Source organism: Oryctolagus cuniculus, chromosome 10, assembly GCF_964237555.1.
Source record: "Oryctolagus cuniculus chromosome 10, mOryCun1.1, whole genome shotgun sequence".
Lineage (NCBI taxonomy): Eukaryota > Metazoa > Chordata > Mammalia > Lagomorpha > Leporidae > Oryctolagus > Oryctolagus cuniculus.
In genome coordinates, this window is record NC_091441.1 from 118853816 (window position 1) to 118869825 (window position 16010).

The 16010-nt window shown below is 46.2% G+C and overlaps 1 protein-coding gene across 5 annotated transcripts in view; it reads right to left on the reverse strand.

Annotated features, from left to right (window-relative positions):
* The window catches only part of GRM7 (glutamate metabotropic receptor 7), an 826769-nt gene that overhangs the window by 396308 nt on the left and 414451 nt on the right, over positions 1-16010 (reverse strand). For all 5 annotated transcript variants that reach the window (XR_007913802.2, XM_008273589.4, XM_002720620.5 and 2 more), the window contains exons 3-4: positions 13800-13941; positions 7189-7343 (exon numbers count right to left, since the gene is read on the reverse strand). Coding sequence is in view for 4 of the 5 variants with exons in the window: in XM_008273589.4 (XP_008271811.3) it covers positions 7189-7343; positions 13800-13941 (297 nt within the window). In the remaining variant the exon portion in view is untranslated. The remainder of the gene's footprint in view (positions 1-7188; positions 7344-13799; positions 13942-16010) is intronic.

Consider the following 16010-nt stretch of genomic DNA (forward strand, 5'->3'; position numbering starts at 1 on the left):
AGACGTTAGCTGAAAAACGTGCAAGAGTAAGATTTTCCCCACTAAGAAAGACATGCTCTTCTCAAAGTAATAAAAGTTAACAGGGATCTTTTATCTTAACACAATCAGCTTTAAACAGGAAGCATAAGGGATTACATCTGCACAGCACCCATAAACCCAGTGTCTATGAGGCAGCAATGCATCAACACAGTGCAGCGTCTCTGAATAACGGAATATTACATAGCAATATAGAGCAGACACTACTGCTATATGCAACACCACGGATCCATTGCCCCAGCGTTATGTCATGCCAAGGACATCTCCCTCCCTTCCAGCTATCACGTCCCTGCTCTATTTCTAGTTTTTTAAAAAAATCCCGTTTTCCACATTTTTTGCACACACACATACACTTACAGAGTTTAGGATTTGTTGTTTCAAAACACAGCATCTTGAGGAGAGAACCAAAGCGGGGGTTGCTCTCTGACCTTCTCCCATCTCTCTCCTTGAAGCAGGTTGGAACAATCTCATCCATGGAGGCTTGCATTGTGAGGCAGCAGGTTAAGCCGCTGCCTGTCCTGCCACCCTTTCACACGGGTGCCAGTTCGAGTGCCAACTGCTCTACTTCCTATCCACCTCCCTGCTAATGCCCCTGGGAAAGTAGCAGAAGATGGTCCAAATCCTTGGGGCCCTGCACCCAAGTGGGAGACCTGGATGAAGCTCCTGGCTTCAGTCTGGTCCATCCCTGGATGTTGTAGCCATTTGGGTAGTGATGCAGCTGATTCAAAACTCTCTCTCTAGTTCTCTCTCTCTCTCCCAACCCCCATCTCTATTTCTCTGTTTCCTCCTAACAATGACTTCCAAATAAATAAAATATAAATCTTAAAAAAAAGATCCCATTCACGAAGGGAGTTCCTTGTACCCAGGAGAAGGGATGGCCTATCTTTGAAGAAATAGGAAAGCAGGGAAGACCCTGAACCAACAGACCAACAGACCATCAGACCAACATCTCCCGAGTTACACCAGCTCACTCGTCTTTTACCCAGTCACACTTCTTTACCGACAGTCGGTTATTCATCAATTTTAGTGTAAAAATACAAAGGCTTCCCTGCTTGACTGGGAATCTAAAGATTCCCAGGTAACATAGAAATTGTAATTAAATATACTTGAATTATTTATCTTATCTCTTTTTTCTCATACATGTCTCAGATATGATCCTAGTGATAACTGAGGGAGAAATCTTTCCTCTCATACAAAGCACACACTCACACACACACACACACACTACTCCACATTCCCACACATACATAATAATCCTATGAAATTCAAGAACAGTGAAACCTATTGAGACATAAATAAAAAGTTCTATTTCTATCATGTGAAAGAGAAGCAAACATTCATCTCTATGAGGATGGTAGGATTAGCAAAAGGCAAGGGGGACAAGGAACCTCAAGTGGGATGGAAATACCCTCAGTGAATTTGTGCAGTTGTTACCTACGTGTCCACATATATAGAAAAATCACTGAGTGGTGTACTTAAGATCTGCATCTACTAGTTGATGCAAATACACTCCAGCAAAAAGTCACACAATACTAGTGACCAACATGAACAGGACACAAAAGCACTCCCTCTATATATCAGGAGGTGCACCTAGAAATGGCGAGATGAGAATGGCGTATTGTGGTGGCTTTTTCTTTAGCCATGGGAATTCAAGGAGCCCGCTGGATTTTGCGGGAAATTTTCCGAGCAGCTTCAGGCAAGCTGGAACTAACTAAATAAATACACTCAAACTGCACATCAATTGTCAATCATTCATTGCACCATAGCCACTCTTATTCTAGCAGAATAAATCCCATTAGCTGTTAAAGGAAGACTGGACTCAACTCTGGGTTATCACACCAAGAACCAAAAACTGGACGGCTCTGATTCGGCCGTAGATCCGCAGGAAGAGACGCCTGCAGACTCTTCCTAACTTGAGTCCTGCATTCACGTGAGCACCTACATAGCCTCCAGCTTGCTCTGACACTTCTACACGGTTTCCTGCTTCTGACCATCTGCAAATTCAATTCCCCTTAACTACCCATCCCCACCCATGTTCATTAGGCCACCTCACACTGGTGCTATCCCCCTTTGTCAGCTAATTCTCTCTACCTACTGGTGTTCACACAAGCCTCTCCCCAGGTTTAACTCTGTTTTTACATTCACCCTCAAACATGGTGATGGTCTGATATTTTTTGTCTGTTTCCCAAGTAGACAGTGAGGACCTTTTATACTGGGATGGGATCTCATTCGCTTATCCTTAGGATCTATCAGAATTGAACTCAATTCTAGTTTGCTGAAGATGGGTTCAATGATAGAAATTCCAAAACTCTCATGGGTTGGGACCACCCTATGCCTTTTGTCAAAACCTTCTATGATGCCCCCAGACAAACTGATCCTTTGGCTAGAAGTGTACATTCCAAAACAGAAACCAGTCCAGTCCTCTAACAATACCAAATAGGACCAAGTAGGTAGAGGCAGAAAACCTAGTTTCTAAGTCATTTTACAAATAGTACGGTACACATAGCAAAAACAAAGTGTTGATCATTCCCAGTTACTACCAAGAAAAAACATTTCCGTGTATAGATAGAGTTCCAACACAGCTGCAACGCACAACTAATACCATGCACATAACGAGTGAGTTGGGACAAAAATAAAACTTTCCGTCATTTACAGATTTCATTTTTCCCTTAATGGGCTGAAACGTCAGACTTCAAACTCATCTAGGTTCTGGTGCACCTGGGACTTAGAGTGTTCAGGTTGTTCTGCTAAAAATGTTTGGAAACCAAGTCACATAGAAAGATCATTTTGAATGAGAACTTGCCACACCTAGAGAAGATTTCAAATTCATGCAAATATGCAGCCCTTGGCATACTCTTATGTCACAAGATCTAACAGAAAGACAACGATAATCTCTTCAGGTTTACCAGGTCTTCTGGCCAAAGTCAGAGGTTCAAAAACAAAGACGAAGCATCACAGGGGAGACACAGGCTGCAGGCGTTGCCCTTTGGGTGAGAGTGCCAAGTGTGTACCCAGAGAGAATGATCAGTGTAGGTGGTCGGGGGTACCCAGCACATTGTGGACTGGGGCTGAGGGAACTTGGTTTAGCACAGATGAAGAGAACCTTCAAAAGTCTAACCAGTTAATCTGCACCTTGAAGAATCAGTCTTTTCCAGACCACAAAGAAACAGGGACAAGGGAAGCACTGGTGGACTGAAGGCAGTGAGAGGACCTCATAAAGATACAGGCCAGAAATCTACCGCAAGCCAGGGAGCCTCGTCACTGACCCCAACCCAGGTACTCCAAATCTTTATCTTGATTGTACAGTCCCCTGCTCCCTGGTCTGCTTTCATCCTTCCCACCTCAGCCATCCGCATGCTAGTCCTTAGGAAAAAATGCATTTAATAACTATCCTAATAAAGTCTTACTCATTTATGCTCTTTATTAACTGTCACATTCTCTTTCAATGTAAGACTTGTCCTATCTCTGGTCTAGATTTTCACTTGGGGCATCTCTGTGTGTCTGATACATGGCTGGGATTTATAGCATCAACATTTACAAAAGACTCATTAAAGGAAACTGTCTTGACAATGAGCGTGCCCTATCTCACTGCTCCCCTATTAAAGATGACAGATGTAAAAGGCATACACATTGCACAGAAATCGTACTCTGGTTCAAAGTTGCATTTTCTTTCTTGCATTCATTTAGTAAAACTCTGTAACCCATGTGGAATGTTCCAGGTAATCAAACAAGGTTGAAAAAGGGTGCATCTAAATTGGAGCCAGAAATACTGTTTCACACTTTCACAGCTATGTTCTGGCTTTAGGGAAAATGCACAAAGAACTCATTGGGTTTTGATTAAAAATCCTAAAATCCTTTACAAAAACTGGCCCAAGAGTATTATTTATTTAATTTTGTCCATTCCTGCACAAATTGCAGCTTTAATCTGGGCATCAAACTGTTCTCTCACCTACTTGGAAGCCATCAGCAGTTGTGAGAGCCTCTGCACTCAGCCCTGCGAATGCCCCCCTCATCACAGCAGCGTCCTAACGTCCATGACTGGGGGAGAGACAGAAACAGGCTCTTCCAGGAGCCTTGTGGGACGCTGGTTGAGGAAGCCCAGCGAAGGGACTCTCAGACAAACACGGCACTGGGGAGGGTGAAGATTTGAAGACCACGTGGGCATCTTTTCTCGGAGGACCACCCCGGGGCTGGAGAGATGACTGAGCATCCTCCTGCGTGGGGCTGCACACCAAGAGGGAAACGCCAGGAGCCCTGGGTTTATCAGAGAGCACAGGGAAACCACAATTACACAAATGCTTTGGCTCAGGAGCTGGAGAGGAGCTGCCAAGCCCTGCAGACATCCCCAGAGCTCCCCTGAATGAGGGGCAGCCAGCAGGACGACACTGACCTTGCCAGGATTCTGCTCCCACGGTCCTTACGCTAAAAGGGAGAAAACGACACTCTTGGCTAAGAAACAGAGGCGGCGCATTCCACAAATGCAGAGTCAACACACAAAGAACATAAAAGAATGTTTCAAAGTGAGTGTCACAGAGACCATGTATCAATGCAATGTTACACTCTCGCACATACAGAAAATAGCAGCCAAGAAATCGAGATGTTTGCCGAACATGTACACAACATGAATCTAGAGGGGCTAAGTATTGATTATTGATTGGCTTTTTCCATTTACAATGAAGGGGACAACGTTACACAACAGTCAAAGAGGGATGCAGGAGGAATATGCCTATTTGGAGGAGGTTGTAGCCCAGCCCAATCCACAAAAGGACAACAACAAATTCTCAACAGGACAGCAAAGCTTACTTGTCCCATGGAGAACATGTTCCATTACAGATTTATTTTACATATTCCATAGCATCAGTGAGAGGTCACTGTACAACTCAACACCTTATTTTTCTCACTTTCTTAAGGGCAACACCACCAATGTGTTGCCATCACGTTAAATCCAGTCTGCTCTTATTCTGAACCAGCCGGGGCGGGGGGGGTGGATCTCCATAGCACTGGACCTGGAAGACCCAGTTCACCATACTGTTTTGTGGCTGATTTTGTGATTTTATCTGTCCTCATATACATGGAGAAACATAATTTTCATTAAAAAATGTATAGCACTTTTGAGATAATTAGTAATTTCCTGAAAGGAACATCCCTGGGTTTAGTGGGCCCCACAACTCTCTGCGCCAGCTCTTAGAAAGAAACCCTGCTCCCAACTGACCGACTTCCCTCTCACACAAAGACATGGCTGTAGATTCCAACCCCCAGAATTTATCACATACAAGCTCACTGCTGCTCCTCAGAACTCAGAAAAAAAAAGACAAACTCTTTGATGTAGTTTTAAGTCACACTCCTGATGCAAATGACCACTTTATGTGGTCTGTCATTCTTCCATCTATCCAGAGCTACAACCAGCTACAAGCTGTATTTGCACACCCTGCAACATCCAGGCAAATAACGCAGGGCTGGTTATACGAGAAGCATTCTAGACAGAGACGAGCAGAGGGAGTTAGAATGGTAGGGGCCAGATGGGATCCCAGAGAATCAAGGGGCTCCTCATCCAGTCTTGACGGGGTGCAATGGCCACCAATGGCTAACAAGCAAAATTACAACATGAGCAGAAACTCAAACACAGAGCAGGAGTTCGTCAGCCCAGCAGAGTCCTCCTGATGTCCCGAAGGCAGGAAGGCTTTTAAAGAGCTGGAGCTGGAGTGGGGGGCTGTGCTGCAGAATGAAGTACCTGCACCTGCAGCTCCCCCGGGGGCTTCCAGCTCCTTCACTGTGCTGCTCCAGCCCCTGGGGTCGTTCTCCTGAGAGCATCGGATGAGCTCCCAGTCGCCACTCCAGCCACTCCACCAGTCACCTCCTGTAAGCCGTTTTCCCCAAGCACAGTGTCACCACCCAGAGACATCAGACAGCAGCTCCCTGCACCCTCCTTCTCTGCTCACTTGGCATGTTTCTTACGCTCTGTGAGTGGAGCCATTGGCTCCCTCCTGACACCCTCACTCAGCTCTGTGTGCTTTGAGGTCTGTTTTGTTGCTGTTTTCTTGATCCCTAGCACAAGGCAAGACACCTGGCAGCTAAGCAAGATTCTGAATGGTCAGGCATAGTTAGAGTTAAAGTGTTACTTTTCATTCATGCATTCCATGAGCAACTGCATTGTAAGGCAGGCAATTTCCCCTGGACATGTCTCGGAGAATGAAATTAATTCAAAGTCTCTCAATGAAACCCTGCGTGACTCATGGGATCTCTATCACCTGCAGATAACAGAGAAAGGGAACAGTGACAGAACCACAATCTGATTTGTTTGAAAAATCTACACAGACCACACAGCCTTCTGGGAGGAAATAATTAATTAGCCTGGAGTGGAGAGAGGAAAGAAAGAAGTGTAAATATTTGATCCTTTCTTAGTGAGAGCACAGAGTTCCGTTGAATGTGCAACGCATGTTTTAGGGAATCTTTAGAGACCACATCTTCAGAAAACAGAGCCCAAGGAAGGACCTGCATCAGCAGAGGAGTTCCTTCTGCTTTGCACAGTGCCTGCTTTGAGAGACAATTTTTCTTCTGCAGTTACAGAGCACATCGCAATCAGCAAGCTTTGTCTCATGAGAAGAACCCACGGAACACCCTCTGTCTCCCAAAAAGTCTCCGCAGCAGCAAAGAAAGGGGCAGAGATTCGGGAAGGCCACAGAGGGGAAAGATGGAGAGAGAGCCAAAGTGGGAAGGATGGTGAGCAGGCTGTGCCCTGGGACCCAGACCACTGAACAGGGAAGGACCTTGGAAGCCATGAAGGGAAGGATCCGTGCAGCTCTTTGCTAAGGGGATGCTTTTGTCTGATGGTGCAGCACACTCACGGCTACTTGGAAGTGCTATGATTTCACTTCTTTTCATCATAACCCTCATCTTTTAGAAAGCTCCCAGGCATGAATGAATACAGGAGTATATGCAAATTGCATGCTTATTATGAAAACAGTATCTTCTCCTCCAAAGAGGAGTGCTGCCTTAACAACACACCAGGTGTGGCCTCATTTGCATCTTATGAAACCACCTTGCATCCATTACATGAAAAAAACCCAAATCCTCAGACAAGCACATGCTATGGCCCAGTGACACAGCGCTGGCCACAGCCGTAGCACACAGTACCAGTGCTAAACGCCATACCTTCCACGGTTGCTCGCTTGGGCTGAATGGTGATGGCGCCTTCTGCAATATCTTCATGCTGGTGCAGTGGGTTCACTTTGGATCCCCAGCTGTCCGATCCCACCCAGAGAAAATGGCCCACTTGGTCAGCTCTCTTGGCGGCTGCAAGGATCTGCCTGAGAAAGAGAATGTGAAAAGCATATTAATGACCAAGAACTGTGCTGAACAGCACACAGGAGGCATGCAGAACTACTCCTTTCCACGAAGTCCACATCAACAGCCAAACAGGATGTCAATGTCTCTACATCCCTAAAAAGCCAACAAGCATGCCACTGGATGATACACCTACCAAGTGTATCATTAAGTACACGTATCCCTAAAATGTATACCAACAGTATGCATACAGCTAATGCATACAAAGTTTTAAGAAAAAAAATCTAACAGTCTCATAAAGAAAGCAGATGTCAGAATATAAAATGAGGGGCCAGCATTGTGGCATAGTGGGTAAAGCCGCCATCTGCAGTGCCAGCATCACATATGGGCACCAGTTTGGCTGCTCCACTTCTGATCCAGCTCTCTTCTATGGCCTGGGAAAGCAGTAGAATATGGCCCAAAAGTTTGGGCCCTGCACCTGTGTGGTAGACCCAGAAGAAGCTCCTGGCACCTGGCTCTGGATCGGCACAGTTCTGGCCATTGTGAACATCTGGGGAGTGAACCAGCGGATGGAAGACCTCTCTCTCTCTCTCTCTCTCTCTCTCTCTCTCTCTCTCTCTCTGTGTGTGTGTGTGTGTGTGTGTGTGTGTGTGTGTAACTCTGACTTTCAAATAAATAAATCTTTTTAAAGAAAAGGAATATAAAAGGAGAAACATCAATGTTCAAAAACATGTTCATATCCATCAGCAAGGAGGGAAATGCTAATAATGAGGACAGGATACCAAATCCACTTCTCCTATTGGCCAAAAGCTTTGTTTTGGGACTCTGGGATGCAGAAGTAGCAGAAGACGGAAAAGTTACTCCCAGGGCTCCTTCACTGGCTACATTACAAGAGAAGTGGCATGTTTATCTTTTAGGACCTAGAGCTACCAGCTACCTGCCCCATAGGCACATGGCTTAACACAGAGGCCAGAGTTGCAACAGCAAATGAAACGGCAAGACCCCAGCTCGTCTCTTTCCTCCAGGCAGGGAATGGTGTGGTTGCTTTCTTGGGGGGAGTGGGGCGCGTAGACGAGGTTCTGACACTGCAAGTGCCCTAACCACGAGGCAGATGGGAACATGTGGGCGGAGGTGAGAGGGGCTGCCCGGAAGCTCAGGACCAGTGTATGTATTACAGTCACAGGAACCTTAACCCTCTCACAGGAGGCAACGTGGGGGAGTCTCACTCCACCTCCGGCAGCAAACAGATGTTCTGGAACGATGGGAGTCAGCTCAGAAAAAACATTCTAGATACCAACACAGAGAACTCATCTACTGGGAGAGCCAAGCTAATGCATGTCCAGTCCCGAGGGGACGTCATCTGGTGCAAAGTCCTCCCCTGTCAGCCTGTCAGCATCTTACTGAAAATGTGACCGGCCAAGAGTCACGTGATCAGCAAGGAACTTCACCCCCAGTGTGAAACGGGAAAGCTAAAAAAGGACAGGACAGCGTGGGGGTGGGGCAGAGACAGTGCCCAAAAGACCTGAAAATCACGGAAACAGCTACACTGAGGATTACGACATCTGTTGTAACCGTGAGATAAGACGAAAACAACAAACTGCATGGAAAACCTTTTAGTTATTAAAAATGTGGAGTTAAAATGATGCTAGAAGAGATAAAGAAGAAAGTGATGGAAATTCTAGAAAGCAAAACAGCAATAAAAACTTAGAAAATAAGTAAGAAGGGGCCAGTGCTGTGGCAAAGTAGGTTAAAGCCCTGGCCTGCAGGGCCGGCATCCCATATGGGTACCAGTTCAAGTCCCGGCTGCTGCACTTCCAATCCAGCTCCCTGCTTATGCACCTGGGAATGCAGCAGAGGATGGCCAAGTCCTTGGGCCCCTGCACCCACATCAGGGTCAGTGATGGAGTTCCAGGCTCCTGGCTTCAGCCTGGCCCAGATCTGGCTGCTGCAGTTGATTGGGGAATGAATGAATGAATGAATCATGAATAATTTAAAAAGATAAATATGATTAAACCACTTAAAATACTTGTGGTAGGGAAACTGACTCATATGTAACATGAACTGCAACATGTGACATAAAAAAGGGGCCAGTGCTGTGGTGGAGCAGGTAAAGCTGCTGCCTACAGCTCCACCATCCCATGTGGGCACCAGTTCAAGTCCTGGCTGCTCCACTTCCCATCCAGCTCCCTGCTAATGGCCTGGGAAAGCAGTGGAAGATGGCCCAAGTGCTTGGGTCTCTGCACCTGCTTGGGAGACCCAGAAGAGGCTCCGGGCTCCGAGTTTCAGACCGGTCCAGTTCTGGCTACTGTGGTCATTTGGGGGGGTGAATCACCCAATGGAAGATCTCTCTCTCTGAATCCCCTCCCCATTACTCTGCGTTTCAAATAAATAATCTTTTTTTTTTTAAGTGACATAAGGAGCCGGCGCTGTGGAGCAGCAGGTTAAAGGCCTGGCCTGAAGTGCTGGCATCCCACATGGGCACCGGTTCTAGTTCCAGCTGCTCCTCTTCTGATCCAGCTCTCTGCTATGGCCTGGGATAGCAGTAGAAGATGGCCCAAGTCCTTGGGCCCCTGCACCCATGTTGGAGACTTGGAGGGAGCTCCTGGCTCCCGGTTTCAGACTGGCACAGCTCCGGCCATTGCAGCTGTCTGGGGAGTGAACCAGTAGTTAGAAGACCTCTCTCTCTCTCTGTCTCTACCTCTCTTTGTAACTCTTTCAAATAAATAAAATAAATCTTTAAAAAGAAGTGACATAAAATTCTATATGGTACTGATTCTGTTAGGAAAAACTGTGTATATATAAAGAAGTATAAACATTACAGCAGATGTTGTTAGTGGTTTCCTCTGAGTATGGAACCAAAGGTTTTATAGGAAGTTATTTTAAATTATGCTTTGCAATTATTGTCTCTAACCTTTCATTATTCTAGACAAGCAAAGCAAAAATAAAATTTAAGGGTTCCTATTATTTTTTAGATGATGATTTTCTTTATTTCCCAGCAGGTTTTCAAAAGGCAGGTGTTGCTTTGATAATCAGAAGGAAGTGTTTCAGAGAAATTTTCTCTTCTCTAAAACCCAAATTATCAGTCTCCACATCTGATTTAGCACTCATCTGAGCTTCAAAATCGAGGTGTGAGTGTGTTCTCAGTGCTGCCGTCTGACAGAGCATTTGAAGTTAATGTTCCCAGAAATCTCAGTTTCCCATCTACAGTGTAAATCTTCTTAAAAAGAAGAAATAGCACAACGTTGCAGGTTCTCAGCACTCGTCACGTCAGCATCTTCGATCACGTTGTGGAAGAATCAAGCCCTTGAGGTTGATCACTGAACTCAGTGATGATAATGACTTTCACAGCTGTGAAACACAGCATGCAGCGATACTCAGCACACACACCCCCGGAGCCGGGGAAAACACGGTCTCTCAGGGAACTGTGTACGTTCACCCTCCAAAGTCCTACCTCACACTACCTCCAAGTGGAGAGCAGCACTCCTCCAATCCATCACAGGGCCTCTCTTAAGTGCATTGTACAAGGTACGACATATTCTACACTTTTGCAAAACAGGTGGCAAAGGGATGCATGAGATGTTGAAGGGTGCGGGTGAAGCTAGAGAAAAAATTGGAGCAGAAAGATGAGAATCATCACAGGACAACAAAATCTCATCGGCAGCTAAAATGCACTGTGAGCACAAGACAAGGTCCTCACACAGAACCACCAGCTCCTTGCGAGGAGAGGACCCAGGCACGAAAGTGGTGATCAGAAGCAGGTCCCTGCTGAAGAGCCTGTCTGAGACAGAGCCTGGACCACAGACACAGCCCGACAGGTAGCAAGGACAGAAAAGACAGGAAGAGCAAAGGCCACGCCGGAGGTGAAACCGCATGAGTGCAGGTGAGGCCTAAAACGTTCAGTGTGGACCTCGCTTTAAGACATCGTAAAATCCACAAAGAGAAACGTCTGATCACATCCCCCAGCAGAGCATGCGTCATTCATTCCCTGGGTGCCAGTTACGGAGTGTCCACCCTGGCCAGAGCGAGGCATTGAGGTCACAGCAGAAAGCCCTTGTCTCTGTGAGAATGCAGCCTGCAGACCAGTGTAAAAGCACAAACTCTAATTAAATGGCCCAGCAACGTAAAATGGCACAAGTGACATAAACAGTGAAGTGATGACGGAGAATTCCCCAAAGTTCAGTGAGTGCCCAAGAACCTGACACTGGAGACGGCCAAGACGGGGAGGCGGAGATGCAGAAGGAAAAGCATTCCAGGGAGCTGGAAGACAAGCTACAAAGGCTTAGGAGAAAGGAAACTCTAAGGACCCCTGCACCTGCACCCCACAGAGGCTAGGGGCTTCGGATGAAACTAGACGGGGAAGATGGGACAAAGCCAGGTCCCCCTAAGATGAGGTAGAGAGAATTTCCATTTCAACGACAGGTGATATGATGCCCAAAGAAGTTCGCAGGCAGGAAGAGAGCTTACCCAGGTGAGACTGTGCTCTCCTAGGACAGAAGGCGTCCCCTGGAATGAGGACAGTACTCTGTCGACAGTCCCACCTCGCCACCGGCGAGCAGAGATCCACAGTGGGAAGAGGGGCACGCCCAGGAGCAGCGTGGAGAAACGCCCCGAGAAGGGAGAGGCTCGGCTTTGGGAAGCTGATGATACGGACCGCGCACACATCCAAGCAAGAAGCAACAGTAACACACACCCTGCCATTTCATGTAATAAAGGATATTCATCCTCAGATACAAGGATGTTATTCTGAACTACAAGACAGCTGAAGATTTATAACTCACACACCCAGATCTTTTATATCCGTGGAGTTGCAAATTCCCCTGACTTCTTTTAAAGAAAATATTTGTATTCATTTAAGTAGGGACACATCTTTGTCTTAGAAGCTTTATTCCTGGGAATTTATCTTGTAAGTGCTTTGAAGATAAACACATAAAATTATATATTTTGCTATTGCTTTATATTTGTATTAAATATTATATGTTTATCTTTGTATAATATAAGGCATATTGACATTGTGTATTTTTATACTTATATTTGTGCACAGAAGTTAGTGGAAAAGGAAATTAATGACTATATATATTACCCTAACTATGTAAATATATTGTCTCATCTTGCTACTTATCCTATGTGATATTTACTAAAACTTATGACTGATCATAATAAGAACTACTTGTACTACTTCACAATTTCTGTTTTATAAGCTTAAGACAACTCAATTTAAGTTTTTAAAAATTTTGTAAATGCAGACATTTTGCCCAGGCCACCAACAAAATACTAATAATGCTATTCTTTTAAAAAACTGTGAATGTCAACCAATATGGGTGCAGCAAAAAAAAAAAAAAAAATTCCAGCGCCTGTGTAAAACACTCAAAAATGGAATGGATGGATCAATATTGATATCCAGGGAGCTCCATGATGAGACAGCGAGTAGGGACGCAGGTGCAGGAGAGGAGACACACAGAGCACACACACACACCATGTGGGAGCCACTGCGCTAGCATGCATTCTTTTAGGTGATTTGGCTCTCTCTCTTGGCTCCTCTCCTCCTCTCATCTCTCTTCTCTCTCTTCTCTGTCTCTCTTACAGTCTCCTCTCTTTTTCCCTCTTCACCACTTCCCTCGGTCTACTGAGCTTTCTCCAATAAACCCTCTCCCTTAAAAAATTTTATTAATCAAGTATCAACACTACTTATCAAAAAAATAGATTCTACACCATAGGGACATTGATTATAAAGCAAAGCAGGGGGCATCTAAGCAGGAAAAAAAAAAAAAGCAGAGTAGAGTGGAGAAAGCAGGGATGTGACATGTTTGGTTCTGGACATACTGAGTCTAAGTTCAGCCATAATTAAAGGCTGGATTTTTTTCTTTTACATTAAAATGAACCATTCTTAAAATGTACTGTATTCAGTTATATTTATAATAACAGAACTTTTAAAAAGTCTAGTGCTGTGGCATAGCAGATTAAGCCACTGCATGCAGTGTCAACATCATATATGGGCACAGGTTCAAGTCCTGGCTGCTCCACTTCTGATCCAGGTTCCTGCTGACTCTGGTAAGACAGCAGAGGATGGCCCAAGTGCTTGGGAGACCCAGAAGCAGCTCCTGGCTTTGCCAAGGCCCAGCCCTCATCATTATAGCCATTTGAGGAGTGAACCAGCAGACGGAAGATTGATATTCTTTCCCTCCCTCTCTCCCCCCTTCCCTCCCTCTGCAATCCAGTCTTTAAAATCAATCTTTTTTAAAAAGTCTAGTGCATTTATCTTGCTAACAGAAGGAACATACATTGGCAGCAACACACACTGGGACCCCCATGGCTGACAGCAGACATGGGGGGAGGGGTGTGTGCCAAGCAGGCACTGCCTTGGCCCTGATGGAACAGCAGTTCTCCCTGGCCGGCTTTGCCCCTTCTCCGCCAGCAGCCCCATCTCTGCATCTCTTCAAGTTGTGACATGCATACCAACAGCTGTCACCAGTCAGCCTTACTTTATATCTTCATCGTTGGCAAAAGTCACCACGGCCCTGGAGTTGGGGGTGTCCAGGAGCTGTCTGATAATTCGATCAAAGTCAATGCTTCTGTCTTTGCGCTCCTGGGGGATTCTCACAGACTGGGCGATGCAGAGGCCACCTGTTCGAGAGAGAGAGAGCAGAGCATGAGAATGGTACCTGCAGAAATACTGGTGTCAGGGACGCAGGCGGGGGAGGAGGCCCTTCTGAGTGCTGAGGGCACGACGCCTCCTTGGCGATGGTTCTGAGTGAGAGTGGTGCTCAGTCCCAGGCTACTCTTCAGATGTGGCACACATCACACCCCGTGCACAGCCGGATTCTCCTCGTGATACACATAAATGCCCAGGTTTGCTGGGAATATCAACGATGCTAATTTGAAGGGGTAGGTATAGCTTGGCAGACAGAGTTGGTAGGTTGGACAAGGCCCTCAAAGTCAATTTCACAGGCTACACTGAAAGCACCATGGGTAAAATGCCACATTTATTTCTTTGACTTTTTATGTGTTAGCACTTGCTTTTTGCTTTTTTCCCCTCACATCCATCTTAAACGTTAAAGCTCAGTGCCAATGACATAACCCCAAAATAAAGCCAACAAGAATACAACACGCTGTAACAAACTCTAATTAGGTGTGTACTAAGGAGCTGGTGTTGTGGCACAGTGAGTTAAACTGCTGCCTGTGACACAAGCATCCCATGTGAGTACCAGTTTGAGTTCCAGCTGCTCCACTTCCAATCCAGCTTCCTGCTAATGCACCTGGGAAAGCAGCAGAGGATGGCCCAGGTGCCTGGACCCCTGCGATCTACATGGGAAATCCTGTTGCAGTTCCAGGCTCCTGGCCTGAGTCTGGCCCAGCCCTGCCATTGTGGCCATTTGAGGAGTAAACTGGTGGATGGACAATTTCTCTCTCTCTCTCTCTCTCTCTCTCTCTCTCTCTCTCTCGATATATATACATATATAAAACTCTTCCTTTTAAAGAAATATTTTAAAAAATATGTACATGTGCCCAAACCATTATTTAATGTTTTACATATGTCATCTTGTTAAATCCTCTTAAAAAATGTATAACGGCCGGCGCCGCGGCTCACTAGGCTAATCCTCCGCCTAGCGGCGCCGGCACACCGGGTTCTAGTCCCGGTCGGGGCGCCGGATTCTGTCCCGGTTGCCCCTCTTCCAGGCCAGCCCTCTGCTGTGGCCAGGGAGTGCAGTGGAGGATGGCCCAGGTGCTTGGGCCCTGCACCCCATGGGAGACCAGGAAAAGCACCTGGCTCCTGGCTCCTGCCATCGGATCAGCGCGGTGCGCCGGCCGCAGCGCGGCGGCCATTGGAGGGTGAACCAACGGCAAAGGAAGACCTTTCTCTCTGTCTCTCTCTCTCACTGTCCACTCTGCCTGTCAAAAAAAAAAAATGTATAACATGTTCTGCATTACCCATTTTCTATTAGCATAAAGGGGACAATGAACAAATGAAAGATTTGTTTTCTGCACGCTTCTCAGAGCCACTGTGATACTGAATGAAATCTTGAGTTCCAAGGTAGGGAATGAGCAGCAGTTCACTAAGTAACTGGTGTGGGTCCTACGGCTCCCTCTGTGCCCAATAATTGTGCCTGGATCCAGTGTTCTGCAGAACACTAAGAAAACCAGCACGGGTCAAAGGGTTAGAAAGGATACAACTAAGAAAGACCACGCAGGGGCAGAGAATGAGGCGTGGAGACAAGAGGTCCGTCTTCGGCTTCTGCAAGTGCGTCTGGGTCTGAACCTACAATGCACATGCTCACTGCACAATCTGGACAACCAGGTAAATGGTTCTCAGCTTCCACAAACATGGAGAAAGGAATACTGGAGTCCAAAGTGAGCTGCCACAATACTTTGATCTCCATGTTGGCTCCTTATAAGGGGCTCTCAGCCTTCAGTATGCGGGATATCACCTGTTCACAACACAGACTTGGAACAGCAGTGTCAGCCAACCTGATCCAACTGACCTTTGTGGTACAGTCCTCACAGCTACAGGAGAGCAGGCACCGCTTTCAAATGCAAATGAGCCATTCACTGCGACCACACTCAGGAACTGGACACACACACACACACACACACACACACGTTGAAAAGCTTAGCGGTCAGGCAAAGCACAGCACAGAAAAAGCAGAAGCCAGTAACAGCTAATAGGACAATCTCCAACAACTTGAGAATTAACC